Source organism: Anoplophora glabripennis, unplaced genomic scaffold (genome assembly GCF_000390285.2).
Source record: "Anoplophora glabripennis isolate ALB-LARVAE unplaced genomic scaffold, Agla_2.0 scaffold446, whole genome shotgun sequence".
NCBI classification, from domain to species: domain Eukaryota; kingdom Metazoa; phylum Arthropoda; class Insecta; order Coleoptera; family Cerambycidae; genus Anoplophora; species Anoplophora glabripennis.
The window spans coordinates 240584-254098 of NW_019416578.1; the positions used below are offsets into that span (position 1 = coordinate 240584).

A 13515-nucleotide genomic window follows, 5' to 3' on the forward strand; every position below is an offset into this window, starting at 1 on the left:
ATATAAAAAAAAGAAAAATTTGTTAAAAATGGTAAAATTAATTATATATTACAAATAAAGTAATACGTTCTAAAGAAATATTTACATTTTTAAATATTATTATATATAGATATTATCGATACGTAACGACCAAATTCCACATCCGTCAAAAAAAAAAAAAACGATCGACGTCCCGCCAACAATCAGACTCTAGAAAAATTACAATTACATTTAAAATTTCACTCATCACGAATATAAAATAAATAATCACAAACGGTGACAACGAATCGGTAATTTTTGCATCTAAACTTTTTGAAACCTTCCAACACGTTGAGGTAGATGATTCTCAGAGAAACGGCCGCGAAAGTACCGGTACATCGGGAGCAGTTGAAACGCACCGGCACGTCGAGAGTAGTTCAAACGTACCCGTACGTCAAGAGTAGTTGAAACGTACCGGTACGTCGCGAGTAGTTCGAATGTACCTACACGTCAAGAGTAGTTCAAACGTATCGGTACGTCGGGAGTAGTTCAAATGTACCGGTACGAGAACGGCGATCCCAACTTCTCGGCGTCGGGGGGGCATCCGCTGGAATTTGGTGGTTACCGGTCAATAATACCGCACTTACTAAACGGAGCTGGGCGGGAAGCTCGTCGAGCTGTTGGAATGCGCCAGGCTGAGCATGGAGCCCGACAGGCTGCCGTCGTCGTCGTAGCTCTCCCTGGACATGTCGTTTATCGCCAGCGACATCTCCGCGATAGCCAATGCACTGGATCAAATATAGTTTATTCGTCGACAAATTATAAAAAAAAAAAATATGTCTGGCCTCACCTAAATCCCAGCCGGACCGACTCCTCGTCGAACTCCTCCAGTTCCCTCTCCTGCCTCTCGTGCAGGATCCTGATCCTCTCGCCCCTCTCCTCGATGAACCGCTGGTTCTCGGCTTGCATCTGTACGGAAAAAAAATCGAGTCAGGTAACGTCTTTGCGCGTTTAACGGCAAGCCTCACCTTTTGTTCCAACAGGGCCCTCCTGACGGACACGCGTTCCTGCAGCTCGTTCTTCTCACGATCCCTCTGCGCCTGCGCCTGCATCTTGTTCTTGCTTTGGTACGCGATCAGGATCTCCAGCTCGTAGCGGAGACGCTCCTTCATCCGTTGGCACTCCAACTGCAAGGGGCGATATAAAAAGCGGTAAAAAAGAATTCTCCAAAAAGATTCGCCCTTTTCCTTACACAGATTTTCTGTTACGAATTATAAAAAGTCTACTATGAATAGATATTTGAAAGGAGTTGCGAGTCTGCCAGGTCATATGTCAAGAAAATTATTCAGAATAAGACCTATGGCTCCTTAAAGGTGAGCCCTTGGAAGTTGTAACTTCTGGATACTTTGGAATATTTTAAAATACATCAAAATTGTATGATTCAGCTTTATCGTCTTAAAAATAAAACATCAAAACAGCTGTAAATTCATCAAAATTGGAGTCGATTTTTGATTTATTTTTGTTTACCGCAAACCGTGACGCTCCTTTCGTTTAAAACCCACCTCTTGGCTCTCGTCAAGCTTGATGCTCTGCTTCTGCAGCATCTCGGCGATGCTCTGCTCGTACTGGTCGCCGAGCAGCGCCAGCTTCCTCCTCTGCTCCTCCTTCAGCTTCTTGATCACCGCCTTCTGGTTCTCCTTGGGGGTGTTGAGCAGGATCTGCGCTTTCAGCGCCTTGTACTGCTTTGTCTGCACCTTGCAAGTCTCTCTGAACTGCTTGCGGACCATCATTTCCTTTTGCTGGACAAAAAAAACCTATATTAGAAGAGCGGGACGAATTCAGACATTTTCGACCTACTTTGAGCGACTTGGGCTGTTGCTTAAGTTCCAGGGCGTGTTTCTTCCGCATCTCCCGCTCGGTGCGGTGCATGTACTCCTCCTGGTTGGCCAGCTCGGTGTCGTGCTGGTTCTTAACCTGCGACGGGACAGAGAATTAACACGTTCGATAAATATATAGCGTTTATTAAGCAGGTAAAAGTGTACTTCGTGTTGTAAGCCACAGATGGCACTTTATAATTAACATCAAAATTGAAAAGTCAAAAAGTATTTTATAATACGTGTCTATTAATGCACAAACAGAAAAATAAGTGTAAAATAGTTTGATTTTGAAATTTTAAGTTAGTTTTGTTGGCGATTAAACTAAAAATACCAATAGATGGGTAGAACATAGTAGGTCAAAAGCATAAAGCAAATAACTCATCAGGTTGGTAACATTGTAAAAAACATACTTAAAAATACCAATAGATGGCGCTTTAATTTTGACAGTAGAACATAGTAGGTCAAAAGCACAAAGCAAATAACTCATCAGGTTGGTAACATTGTAAAAAACATACTTAAAAATACCAATAGATGGCGCTTTAACTCTGACAGTAGAACATAGTAGGTCAAAAGCACAAAAGAACTAACTCACCAGGTTGGTAACATTGTAAAGAGTACCAACCTATCACAACCACCAACCCGAACCAACGAATTCCACCATTGCTAATCACCGCCTACTCCATACGTACGTTTAAAAATGCGTTCCTCCTGTCACAAAAACAATCACTCCAACAGTGACATTTCTATTTGTGTAAACTTTTCAATCAAGACAAATTCCCATTGAACAGACCAAAATGCAAAACGCCATAGAGAAAGGCATGAAAATTAACCCGATAGGCACGTTGGTGGCCGTACTGGCGTGCATGCTGGTATTTTACCTGTGCAACTTCATCCTGATGAAGTTCTCGAAGTACCAAGAAAGAATCGCTAGCAAAGAGGGCAAACAGCGGGTGCAAGACGTAAAAACCGACGGGCAGGGGGTTATAGAGGGCGAGACAGCGGAACAGGAGCGAATCGAAGATTTGAAGGCTACGGAGAAGGACGTCGACAAAATGAGGAGGGAGAAAGCGAGGACGAGAACAACCATCGAGACGAAACAATTGCCCGTATTAATAAAGACATAAAATTCTGTTATATCACAAAATAAACACCAATAACAACTCTTTTAATCTTTTTCCTATGTTGCGTGTGCAGGATTTTAAATTTTTAGTGTAAAAAACTGTTTTACTGTTTATAAAAAAAATAACGGTACCTGCTCCTCTCTGAGAGCGTGCACGGCCTTCTGCTGCCGGTACTCGAGCTCCTGGGTCTTCTCGTGGTGGCGCAGCAGCATCGCGTGCGCCTGCTCGAGCTGGTGCTGGCGCTTGTTCAGCTCCTGCCGCAGCAGGTCCTGCTCCAGCTGGTGGAAGGAGATCAGTTTTTTTCTGCGGAACTTGCGTATCTCCAGGTCGAGGTACTCCTTCTGGCAGCGCAGCAGCCGCTGCTCCTCCTGAGCGTCCACCAGCTTGAGGTTGTCTTTGTGGGTCCTGAAAATGCACCCGGCTCATAACAATTTACATTTTGACGACTTGTGCCGATGCATGACAAGTCTGCCAAATCATGCATCAAGAGAATTATTTGGAATCAACAAAACTTTAGTTTTAGTTTAGATTTAAGGTTAAAAAAGGGAAGTTCATGGAGGGGGGAATTTTCACTCACTGTAGCGTGGCGTCTCTCTGTCGCTTGGGCGTGGAATCGTCCTGCGACAGCTCCCGCTTCCACCGCTCCTTGTTGGCCTTGTACTCCTTTTTCCTGTGCGCGTCAAACGCCTTCCGGTCGCTGTCCTGCCGGCTCGTTATGTCCTTGATCAGCTTCTTCTCGGCCGCCTGGTGCTGCTTCTGCTTCCTCTCCAGTTCCTGTTGGTGCTTCAGCTGGGAAAAAAAAAAAGAAAAACGACGCCGACGTCGTGAAAAAAATAGCGAACCGACCCTCCCCTCCGACGTACCTGCAGCCTTTCCAGCTCCTTGCTGAAGTTCTGCAGCAGCACCTCGTACTCCTTGTCGAGCTGGTTCTTGTGGCTCTCCATCTCCATCTTGCACTTGTCCTCGAGCTTGAGCAGGGCGCTCTGGTGCTCGCGGCGCATCCTCTTATAGCCCGACATCTGCTCGTGCATCTCCTCCTTGCCAAATAAAGACATATAATTAAAACTGCCGCGACAGTTAACCACGTAGGGCTGGGGGAACAGAGAAGAGGTCTCGGTTAGGGCGTGCGCCTTCTTATAACGTACGGCGGGTGCGGGCGGGGTCTGAAGCCGTGGCGGTGGGTTAGTGGATGGCGTGGCGTTAACGGAGAGCCGGGAAGGCGCGTTCGGGTGACAGAAAATGGCAAAATTCTAGAAAAACTAGGCGCAGAGGTGGGGGGAACGACCTACATAACCTCAGTGTTTTTTTTTTTAATATAATAAATGTTCTACCGTAACTTTTTAATTGGTTCAACTTTCCCCAAAAAAAAAAAAAACAAGAACTTAAAATTAAGCTTAAATAGCTCATATCAACCAGAAAATTGATCAATTTTTAATTATTTTCAATATAAGCAGTTTACTAATTTTAAAAAAATACACAAAACAAATGTTTCTTGATAATAAGGGCCGTTTAAGTTCTTTTTGAACAAGTTTAGGGATTTCAGAGAAAATCGCTTAACAAGAGACAAAGTTATAGGAAAATATTAAATAAAAAAATATAATATAGTAATTCCGTTTATTTCCGCTGTGTAAGAACGTGTGGCGTCCCCTAGGGACTCAAATGTTAACTTTGCACAGCAAGAATAATGATAAATTAAAAAAATATCTACAAAAAATGAATAATTGGAAGTCTGAATTAAAGCAATTTAACAAAGAGGTCTTGCAAGTAAATTATAGGTTCGTTGATTTGAATCAGAGCAACTGATTTTGTAAATCAGGTCGTTTTGACAGTTGGCAGCATTAAAAAACAATAAAAGATCGAATTTTGACAGCTGACAGAATTTAGAAACAATAGAAGCAAACAAACGAACAGACAATTTGAGGTTATTATTGTCCCCTAACTTCAGTCGACTGTCAAAAAAACCTGATTTAAGAATTAGTTGAATCTGTTTCGAGCAACACAAGTGAACTGACTTAACGAGAGACATAACTAATAATATATATTATATACTTTGAGTTTTCATGTCAAAACTGACAGTTACGAATTTCGCCACCTCAAACGCCAACATCAAATTTAAAGTCCTCACTATTTATATGCACACAGCGAATACACACCAATTTCTGTCACCCGAATCGTCATTACCAAAACTACAGTAAATCCAGATACCTGTATTACCGACCACACTAAATCTAGACACCTGTAATACCAACCACACTAAATACACCCTTAAAGATGACCTGAACGATGCCTAAAGAGAGACGGTTAGCTGCTAGGTTGAAGTTAAACAGAGAACGGTTACGGAGGCGTAAAAACGTACCTGCATATGCTCCTTCTGCTGCTTGGTAACGATACTAGTAGTGCGGATAGTGGCGAAGTTGTTGGTGCCATGGTCGGAGATGGCCGCCGCGGCGGCGTGGTTGAGCGGTCTGTGCCGTCTCGCCGTGCCGTCTTCTCCACCTGACACAAACAACGCTGTAAGATTTACATTTTTAAAAGCCGTTTTTTTTTTGCGCGGGACGTAACACTCACCTGCCGGCAGGCTGTTGGTGCTGCTCGACTGGCTGCTAGCCGAGACCCCCACGGAGTGGACGCTGTGCTCCGACGTGACGGAGTTGCTCTTCGAGCTGTCGCCGCCGGTGTGCTCGTCCGGCACGTCGTCGACGTCTGGAAAAACGAAACGTTACAGAAACGTCCCGAGTTAACTCGGAAACGGGACGACGTCTCACCTATGGTGCTTTCCGTTTCGCAGTTCTCCACCATCAGTATCTTCTTCATTTTCCTATAATTTAAGTTGTCGAGGTCCCTAACGGCGGCCTTCGTACGCTGGATTAGATCTATGAGGACGTTGGGCGAGCGGTTCCTCGTCACGAACTGGTGAGTGAGCAGCTTCAATGACGTGGGCCGCTGGCCGGGAGATTTCTAGCGAGGAAGACAGACGTTTTTTAAAAAAATTTTGGCGCTACACTCCCGATCGAAACCGTCGACTCACCTGTAAACACGCCTCCACGAAGTGCTTGAACACGTCAGACCACTCGGAGGAGGACAGAGTCGGCGACTCGTTTTGAGCAATATGGTACAGGGCCGACATGGCGTTCATGTTGAAGTAGGGCGGCTTGCGCTCCGCCAGCTCTATGCACGTGATGCCGAGGGACCACACGTCCACCTTGCCGTCGTACTGGCCCTCGTCCATCGCTAAAATAACCTAAAAAAACAAATTACGGAAATATTGTCCAGTTAGCAACAATTCGGTACTTACTTCGGGAGCCATCCAGTATGGCGTTCCCACGAACGAATTCGCCGGGCACTTTATCGAGGCGCTCCCGAAATCCGCCAGCTTCACTGTGCCGTTCTCCGTCAACAGAATGTTGCCTGCTTTTACGTCCCTGAAAAATGCCGTCAAAATAGTAATACAGAAAAATAGATAAATAATATTGGTAATCGTAACGCCTAATAAACAACAAAAATTAGTTGTATGAAAAAGTAGCGTCACAGCTAAATGTTGTAATTTATATTCAAAATTAAGTAATTTCGATTGCTTACCTGTGAATCCTGCCGTATTCGTGCAGGTAGCTCAACCCGTGCAGCACCCCGTCGCAGATTGCCGCTATCTCGTCTTCCTTCAAAGGTCGTTTGTGGACCTCGATGATGTCCGAGGCGGAACCGAGACAGTACTCCATAACCAGCCAGGCCGTGTTGTCTCTAAGGTAGCACCCTTTGTATTCGATGGTGTTGGGGTGATTCAATTTTTTCAAAAATCTGGAAGTTCGTCGAGCGTTTCAGAAATTACGGATAGCAGAGATTGAATTTTTCGTTTTTCAAGAGTTCTGCCTAGTTTCGCGTTTATTCGAATGAAATATTTGATAAACTGGACATTTTTACACAAAATCACCATATTATTGATTAATTTTAAATTATTTCTACCAGGAGATAAAGCAATGTTAATGATCTCTGTTTCAATATCACTAACAATCTGCAACTAAAACCGAGTCATTTGAACTACTCCATTAAATCTTTAACTCCTTGTCAATATTATTATTATAATTATTAAAAGTCGTTTAAATTTTGATGTTCAGAATAGAAATCCATAATTAATATCTGTAAAAGATTATTTTAAAAAATGCCCCTTCAATCTGCTCTAATAAAATCAATGTTCCCTCTAGAGTCCCCCAGGGCCCACATTGTGGCCCTTTTCACAATCCAGTTCTCATAAATCACAGCTTTCTTAACAGTCGAAAAGGTTTAATACGAATATACGAATCTATGTTACTGAGAAACGTCTCAACTCACCTGATCTCCTTGAGGATGTCCTGCCACTTCTCCAGGCTCTGCTTGCCAAGATACGACATCTTCTTAATGGCCACGATTTCCCTGGTGAGCAGGCACCTGGCGTAGTAGACGGCCCCGAAACTGCCGTGGCCGATCTCCCGCAGATCCTCGAAGATCTTCTCCGGGTCATGCTTGAAGAAGAGGTCGGCTATCTCGGGGTCCCGCAGGCTGCCCGGCCGGGGAACCGGCGCCATCGTCTCTATTAGGGACGCTATACTGGCATCTCACTGCAAAGCGAACGGCATGTACACATGTCTTAACGAAACGAGAAAAAATAATAAACAGGAAAGTAACTGAGTTTGGCCAATAAATCGACATATTTTTTTAAAAATACGAAAGCCATTTTATTATTTGTCATCAACAACAGGATTTCAATACAAATTTTATTTAATTATTATTAAAAAACAATTTATTTGACAATGAATATGAAATGTAGGTATTACAAAGTTTACCATTTTGTAATCGAATGTTATTAACTTATTCAAATGTTTTATTAGTAGCATTTCTTTCATATAAAATCACAATAAATCTCATGAAAAAGCACTCTGACGTTCTTTTATTTACTTACACTTAGAAATCTGACAGTTACTTAATAGATCTAATTGTGAAGTGAGGTTAGAATGACCCGACAGCTACACCATTGTAAAATCGTTAAATTATGATATATTCAAAGCTAATTCACCAGCTAATCGAGATTATGCATTCAAAGTTATAGTTAAAACCTATATCTATTGTTGCTATTCTGAAAATTAACAAAAAAGTCATACGTTAAAGTTGATTACATAGAAAACAGAGGTGGCCATGGAAATGTCAAAAAATTGTAACAATTGAAAAAATTATAGCCTTCCGAATGTTTGCAAAAAAATTAACCCAACCAATCACACAAAATTGTTTAAATCTAGTAATATTGTTCTTAAAGTTTTACACCTGTGGTAAAAGTGCCACCAAACTGAATCTATAGAAGCAACAACAAAGTAATAAATGGAAATGTAAGGTTAAAAGTGTTCTAAAACAAGATTTTCAGCATTATAAAAATATATTGTTACATAACTAAGATAAATCTCACCAAACAGCCTTATTTCTTATTAGCGCTTGCTGAATTTTATCAACAAAAGTACCTAATTTTAATAGTCAGATTAGTACTACTATGAATGTGTTGTAAATGAGGAATCCTAAAAAAATATCAACCTATTTTTCAAAAATCAATACCTTCATCATGCAAGACATATCAATGAACTTCTGTTAGCACTAGTGTTTAACATAAAAAATAAAAAAAAACGTCCTGGAGTGAGTGTTCAAACAAACATGAAGGGAAAAATTATTGTAAATCATTTAATTTAAACAATTGCCGACACTGAACACAAAATTCACGGCTGACTCGCAAAAACGCGTGCTGGCAGCGAGATAAGGCATTTCCAAGGAAGTAGCATTTATCAATTGATGATAAACCCTACAAAAATGTAAATTGATACAGGAATAAGCAATCAGCATGTTTCGTATTAGGTAAACAGCACCGATATCGGATATTTTACAGACCGTTCGACTCAGCTCACGATCCTGACGAGGTAAATCGGAACAGACTGTATTTTGTTTCTGATTATTATTTCATTTGTTGTTAAATCGCCTACTGACATTGTCGTAAATTAACATCGTCTGTGTTTAATTAAAAAAATCAGAAACGGTAATTCGGTAACAAGAGACGAGGAGTGTTATTAAAGAGGAAAGAGACAGCGGTGGTTTAGTTAGTGCTAATAGTTAATAAATACAACTACGAAAAACTTACAAATTACTGCCGATGAAAATAAAATGGCTGCCGATTTTTAATTTCCTAAATTCACTTTTTGTCACTTTTCCGTCATACGCGGCACATTTTTCATTATTTCTCGGGGTAGATCGCTCAGAGTACCTAACAATCACTTGATTCACATTAAAGCTTGTTACGCGGGGGGTTTTATTATAAATTTATTATAAAAACAAATTTACAACAAGGACCGATCTGTCACAAATGAAGACACTCTGTTAACCTCAAATTTCCCACTCTCAGTCGGTAAGCGACCATTTTCACCCTTCCCTTCATCACAATTCCGTCTAGGGCTGTTTGCTAATTATTTAGGTAGTTAATGGGTTTGTTTTTAACTTATTTTATAAAAAATATCACAACAAATACGAATGAAATATTACAAAACCCCACCCTAATATGAGTTTTGCTTTCATTGTCGATAAAGCAGACTTTTAATCGGATTCCGAACTCCGCCACCTGTAGGCTGACGTCACAACCACTCAAAGAGGTAAACAGGTTCCTTGGTCCTCAGTATTAGTTCAATATTCCCCCACAAGATATTCAGAATTCAAAACTATTTTTTAAAAAAGTAAATTAAAGATATAATTTGTTATATTCAATACATTATTCATATACATATGCACTGTTGGGTAATATAGAAACTTCAAAATTACATTACTTATTTTTCAGGATCTTCAATACTTTTTTAATCGTTTTTTTCCATATTCATCGCAGTCTGCGAGATTTACAAAAACAAATGCGCACGGAAGCATTCGTTTCTGTTCCCCCAACCCGCTAGATTAATATTTAACGTGTTTGCATGTAGTTGCCATAGCAACGCCAACACATTGATTACTAATTTTTTATTCCTGCCAGCGGCAACGCAACTTTAAAATCATTTTCAAAAAATATTTTTTATACAGTAAAATAGACGTGAAATTAACCTAAATATGTGTGAAACTAGAGCTTTAACCTTATTAGTACTTACTTTTATAATAAACAGTGCCGACGCTAAGTATATAGAGGGTGTTTTGGAAACGAGAGACGTAGGTATCTGCAACACGTCTTTTAATAAGTTTCCAATGTCTGTGTGATTTGTAGAATTGGGCCTTTCTTGCGAGATTCTGCTTTCTCTCCGAGGAGGGACAGTTCGAATACGATATAGAGTACAACGAAGACCAGGGAGATCCCAATTTGTTGCTGTACTACGACACGAACGACCAATGGCCTGCGGTATACAAGTCGAACAAGGTATCGACATTTTTAAATATACACTTGTTACACTGGTTGCATCATATACGTACGTTTATAAACAGCAACCACTTTAGCACGTGTGTGTTATGTTGGTTGCATAAGAAATTTGTGTTGTAATTTTATTTAAATTTTTTTAGACGTGTGAAGAGAAAGAAGACGTTCTGAACATTATGCAGAATCAAATAGTAAACCTCACAGCTCGGTTATATTCGTACAGGGACATAGCAGGATGTAGTTTTTCGGATAGTTATAGAACGACACCCATACCTAAATATACATTGAAAGTGCCAACTTTACGTCCTAACAAGACTACCACGAAAAAAGGTAATCAAGTGTAATGTAAAAAGTTCTGTTGTCACTGCAGATAATTACTTTTATTATTAATAGGACAAAATTTTATATTTCGCTTAAAGTTTTGTCATTTTAGGAACAATACAGGTAAAAACGATGGCAACTGCTACTTCTACCACCGACTCTGATATCGCTACGACTTTATTAACGTCGCAGGAGACGATAAGTACAACAGAATACTCAACTTCTTTGTTTACGACAACTCCTTACTTTGACGTAACTTTTCCTACTGATTTCACTTCTGAAACATATTTAAGTGAAAATTTATTAGACGATAATATTTTCACCACGGGGGAAACGGAGTACGAGACGACTGCTGAAGAAGTTTATTCTACGGTGCGTATTACGGGTGCGGTAACTTACCGTTTCTAATTTTTGTCTTACATGATTTTTCTCTATTTTTAACAATTCGAAACGTCTAACATTAATTGTGAATGTATTTGATTGTTTTTTTTGTAGACTCCCAAAACGACGGATTATAAAAAGCCTCCAATAAAGAAAAGGTCCGTACCAATCAACAATCATCAGTCGCAAAGGTACCAGACTAGCGGTAGGACGGTTTCCTGTCATAACGCTAGACGGTTTAGGAGTTCCAGAGAGAGGTGGTGGTTTGTAGCCGTCAGTAATTGTAATAGTACCAAGGTAGTAATCGTTATGCTTTGGAAAATATATAAAATTAATCTTAAATATATACAAACGTTTTAACCGAAGCAACTGTAACTATCATTTTTTCAGATCCGACTCTGCTACGATCTATATTTCAAATAAAAAAAAATGTTTGTTCACAGCAAAACATTTTTTTGTAGGAACTTAAGAATATTTCTTTCGTAACTTGATTGTACAAAGAAATTGTTGTTTCGATGTTCAAACTCATATAAAATAAAAATAAACTAATAAATCTATTCTAGAATATAACCATGTACGAGAATTTTGTTGCATTTATAATTTGTAGGCAATCTCGAATTTCCGATTTTACTCCAATGTATTATATTTTCAAGGGAATCAACATAAAATATAGATTACTGATGACCAATGGCCCCCCTGGAGATTACTGGCATGAACATTTCTCAGCTGACGAGTTTTGTGAGTATTTAAATTTTATGTTTTTCAAAGCCTGTCATCAAAAGTCTACATTTTCGTTAAATTTTCAGTTGACAAAGTGAGGCATTTTTGTCATCTAGCTGCAAAATACTTTTATGTTCTAGAACGCCAAAGTCTTTTTCGTTTTAGAACATAAAACAAATGTTCCAAATAAATTGTTATTTTTTCGGAACTTATTTATGATTTTATTAATTAAACAATATACATTAACTAATTATAAACAGGACGATTACAATTTATTTTGCCCTACATGTAAACTGAAAGTGCCGATATTGCAGTGAAGTTAAATTTATGCCAGATTCAGTGCTGTCAGTTATCGTAGCTTTCAGTTCTGGGCAAGTTCCGTAGGCTCTGCTGAAGATGATAACAGTTTATTTGCGATTGAAATTTTATTTTGTCTAGAATCTTCTATATTCAGGGTGATTCACAACTTATCCAAAAAAATAGATGCGGCGTGAGAAATGGCGTCAATATCGAAAATCAAAATTTTTGTAAAATCCTTATAGTTTCCAAGAAAAAAAATTATCGAAGTTGTAGTACTTTCAAGCATTACATCGCTGGACAACTGTAGCCTCTCGCATCATTCGCAATACGCTTGGAGAGCCACGTGGCCTCAGCGACTCCAAATACTGAAATCCGATTTTACAATCGTCGTTGCGATAGTGTTTACAATAGTCTTTTAGTAGTTAGTGTCAAAAATAGCTTGTGTGTATAGCAACTCGGAGTTGAGAGATATCGTTTTAATTTATGGTGAAACATTTGTGTTAGTTCGTAGAAACTGAGTAAGATGACCCAAATGTGTTTACACGTCAGTGGACAAAATTTTGAACAGTTGTAACATCAGGTATGCCAAATTATTTAATTATTTAAAACCGCAAATTAATTTGATAATAATAACAATAGCGGCAAAAGCAGCTGAATTTGCTGATATAAAATAGGTGTTCGATTTTTATTTCTTTCCTTACAAATTTTTTTCAAGTTTTTGTCCGTTTTTTATCACACTTCGCCTTGTATAAGGTCAGGTTTTACAGTGGATCAGTTTCCGTGCGGAAGAATATTTTTAAATCATTTTTGAACAGCCTTTTTTGATTTTTTATTTACAAAATTGTATTTGTAATAGTCCCCTGTACATCCAAAATATTTTTTGGATAAGTTCTGAATCAGCCTGTAATAATTGAATCTTTGTCTCCTATATCATCGATCGTTGTCTTTAGTAGCTCATGTCTTCTCAAAGCTCCACAAACACCAATAATTATTAAAATTACCTGAAAAGTTGTTCAAAATTAGCTAAATGGATCGATTTATACAGGGTGTATCTAAATAACACTGAAAAAATTCAAGGGGCGATTCTCCGATGAAAATTAATAGGGGTCTTTGGTATAAAATTTTTTGAAAAAACCCTCCCCTGAAAAGTTACGCCCCTCCTAAAATTACAAAAAAAAATTGTTTTTCTTTTTTATCTTCCACGTACATCAAGCTAAAGAAACCAAACTTGGTGAACATTATCTGTCAATAAAACTACACTTTTTGAAATTTTTTCAACCCTGAACTATTTTTGTAAGGGGTTGAAATAATCAACCCCTATGACATTTTTTCTTATAATTTTTTTTTCGATAAAATTTTTTCCTTTTAAAAAATATGTCTAAAAAACCCCATTCATTTACTAACTTTTTGATCTCTTCAAGTTTCTTCGAAAAGTTAAGGATTT

General features: G+C 39.0%; 2 protein-coding genes across 6 annotated transcripts in view; one reads left to right on the top strand and one right to left on the bottom strand.

Moving 5' to 3' along the window:
* Positions 1-38: 38 nt before the first annotated feature.
* On the bottom strand, positions 39-9517 carry LOC108908759 (serine/threonine-protein kinase Tao). 5 transcript variants are annotated; one of them, XM_018712892.1, is made up of 16 exons: positions 9105-9517; positions 7283-7548; positions 6536-6751; positions 6252-6378; positions 5985-6197; positions 5722-5914; positions 5525-5659; positions 5313-5452; positions 3820-3993; positions 3534-3745; positions 3088-3361; positions 1816-1932; positions 1521-1757; positions 987-1145; positions 809-927; positions 39-746 (listed from the first exon to the last, which is right to left on the bottom strand). In XM_018712892.1, the coding sequence occupies exons 2-16, from the start codon at positions 7513-7515 to the stop codon at positions 605-607; spliced, it is 2691 nt and encodes an 896-aa protein (XP_018568408.1). In that variant the 5' UTR covers positions 7516-7548; positions 9105-9517; the 3' UTR covers positions 39-604. The 5 variants fall into 5 exon arrangements, with proteins under 5 accessions (XP_018568408.1, XP_018568407.1, XP_018568406.1 ...); XM_018712891.1 differs by having other exon boundaries at positions 3820-3990; positions 5313-5467; XM_018712890.1 differs by having other exon boundaries at positions 5313-5467.
* A 534-nt stretch (positions 9518-10051) lies between these two features.
* Positions 10052-13515, top strand: part of LOC108908720 (transmembrane protein 145-like) — a 9504-nt gene continuing 6040 nt past the window's right edge. The window contains exons 1-6 of the mRNA XM_018712845.1: positions 10052-10147; positions 10203-10352; positions 10493-10679; positions 10783-11060; positions 11166-11348; positions 11705-11789. Coding sequence (XP_018568361.1) covers positions 10052-10147; positions 10203-10352; positions 10493-10679; positions 10783-11060; positions 11166-11348; positions 11705-11789 — 979 coding nt within the window. The remainder of the gene's footprint in view (positions 10148-10202; positions 10353-10492; positions 10680-10782; positions 11061-11165; positions 11349-11704; positions 11790-13515) is intronic.

Coding starts and splice junctions, on each gene's coding strand:
- LOC108908759 (XM_018712888.1), bottom strand. CDS start 7,515: ATGGCGCCGGTTCCCCGGCCGGGCAGCCTGCGGGACCCCGAGATAGCC. Junction 3,746..3,819: donor AGGAGCTGGAAAGGCTGCAG/GTACGTCGGAGG, acceptor TTTTTTTCCCAG/CTGAAGCACCAACAGGAACT. Junction 747..808: donor TCGGTCCGGCTGGGATTTAG/GTGAGGCCAGAC, acceptor TATTTGATCCAG/TGCATTGGCTATCGCGGAGA.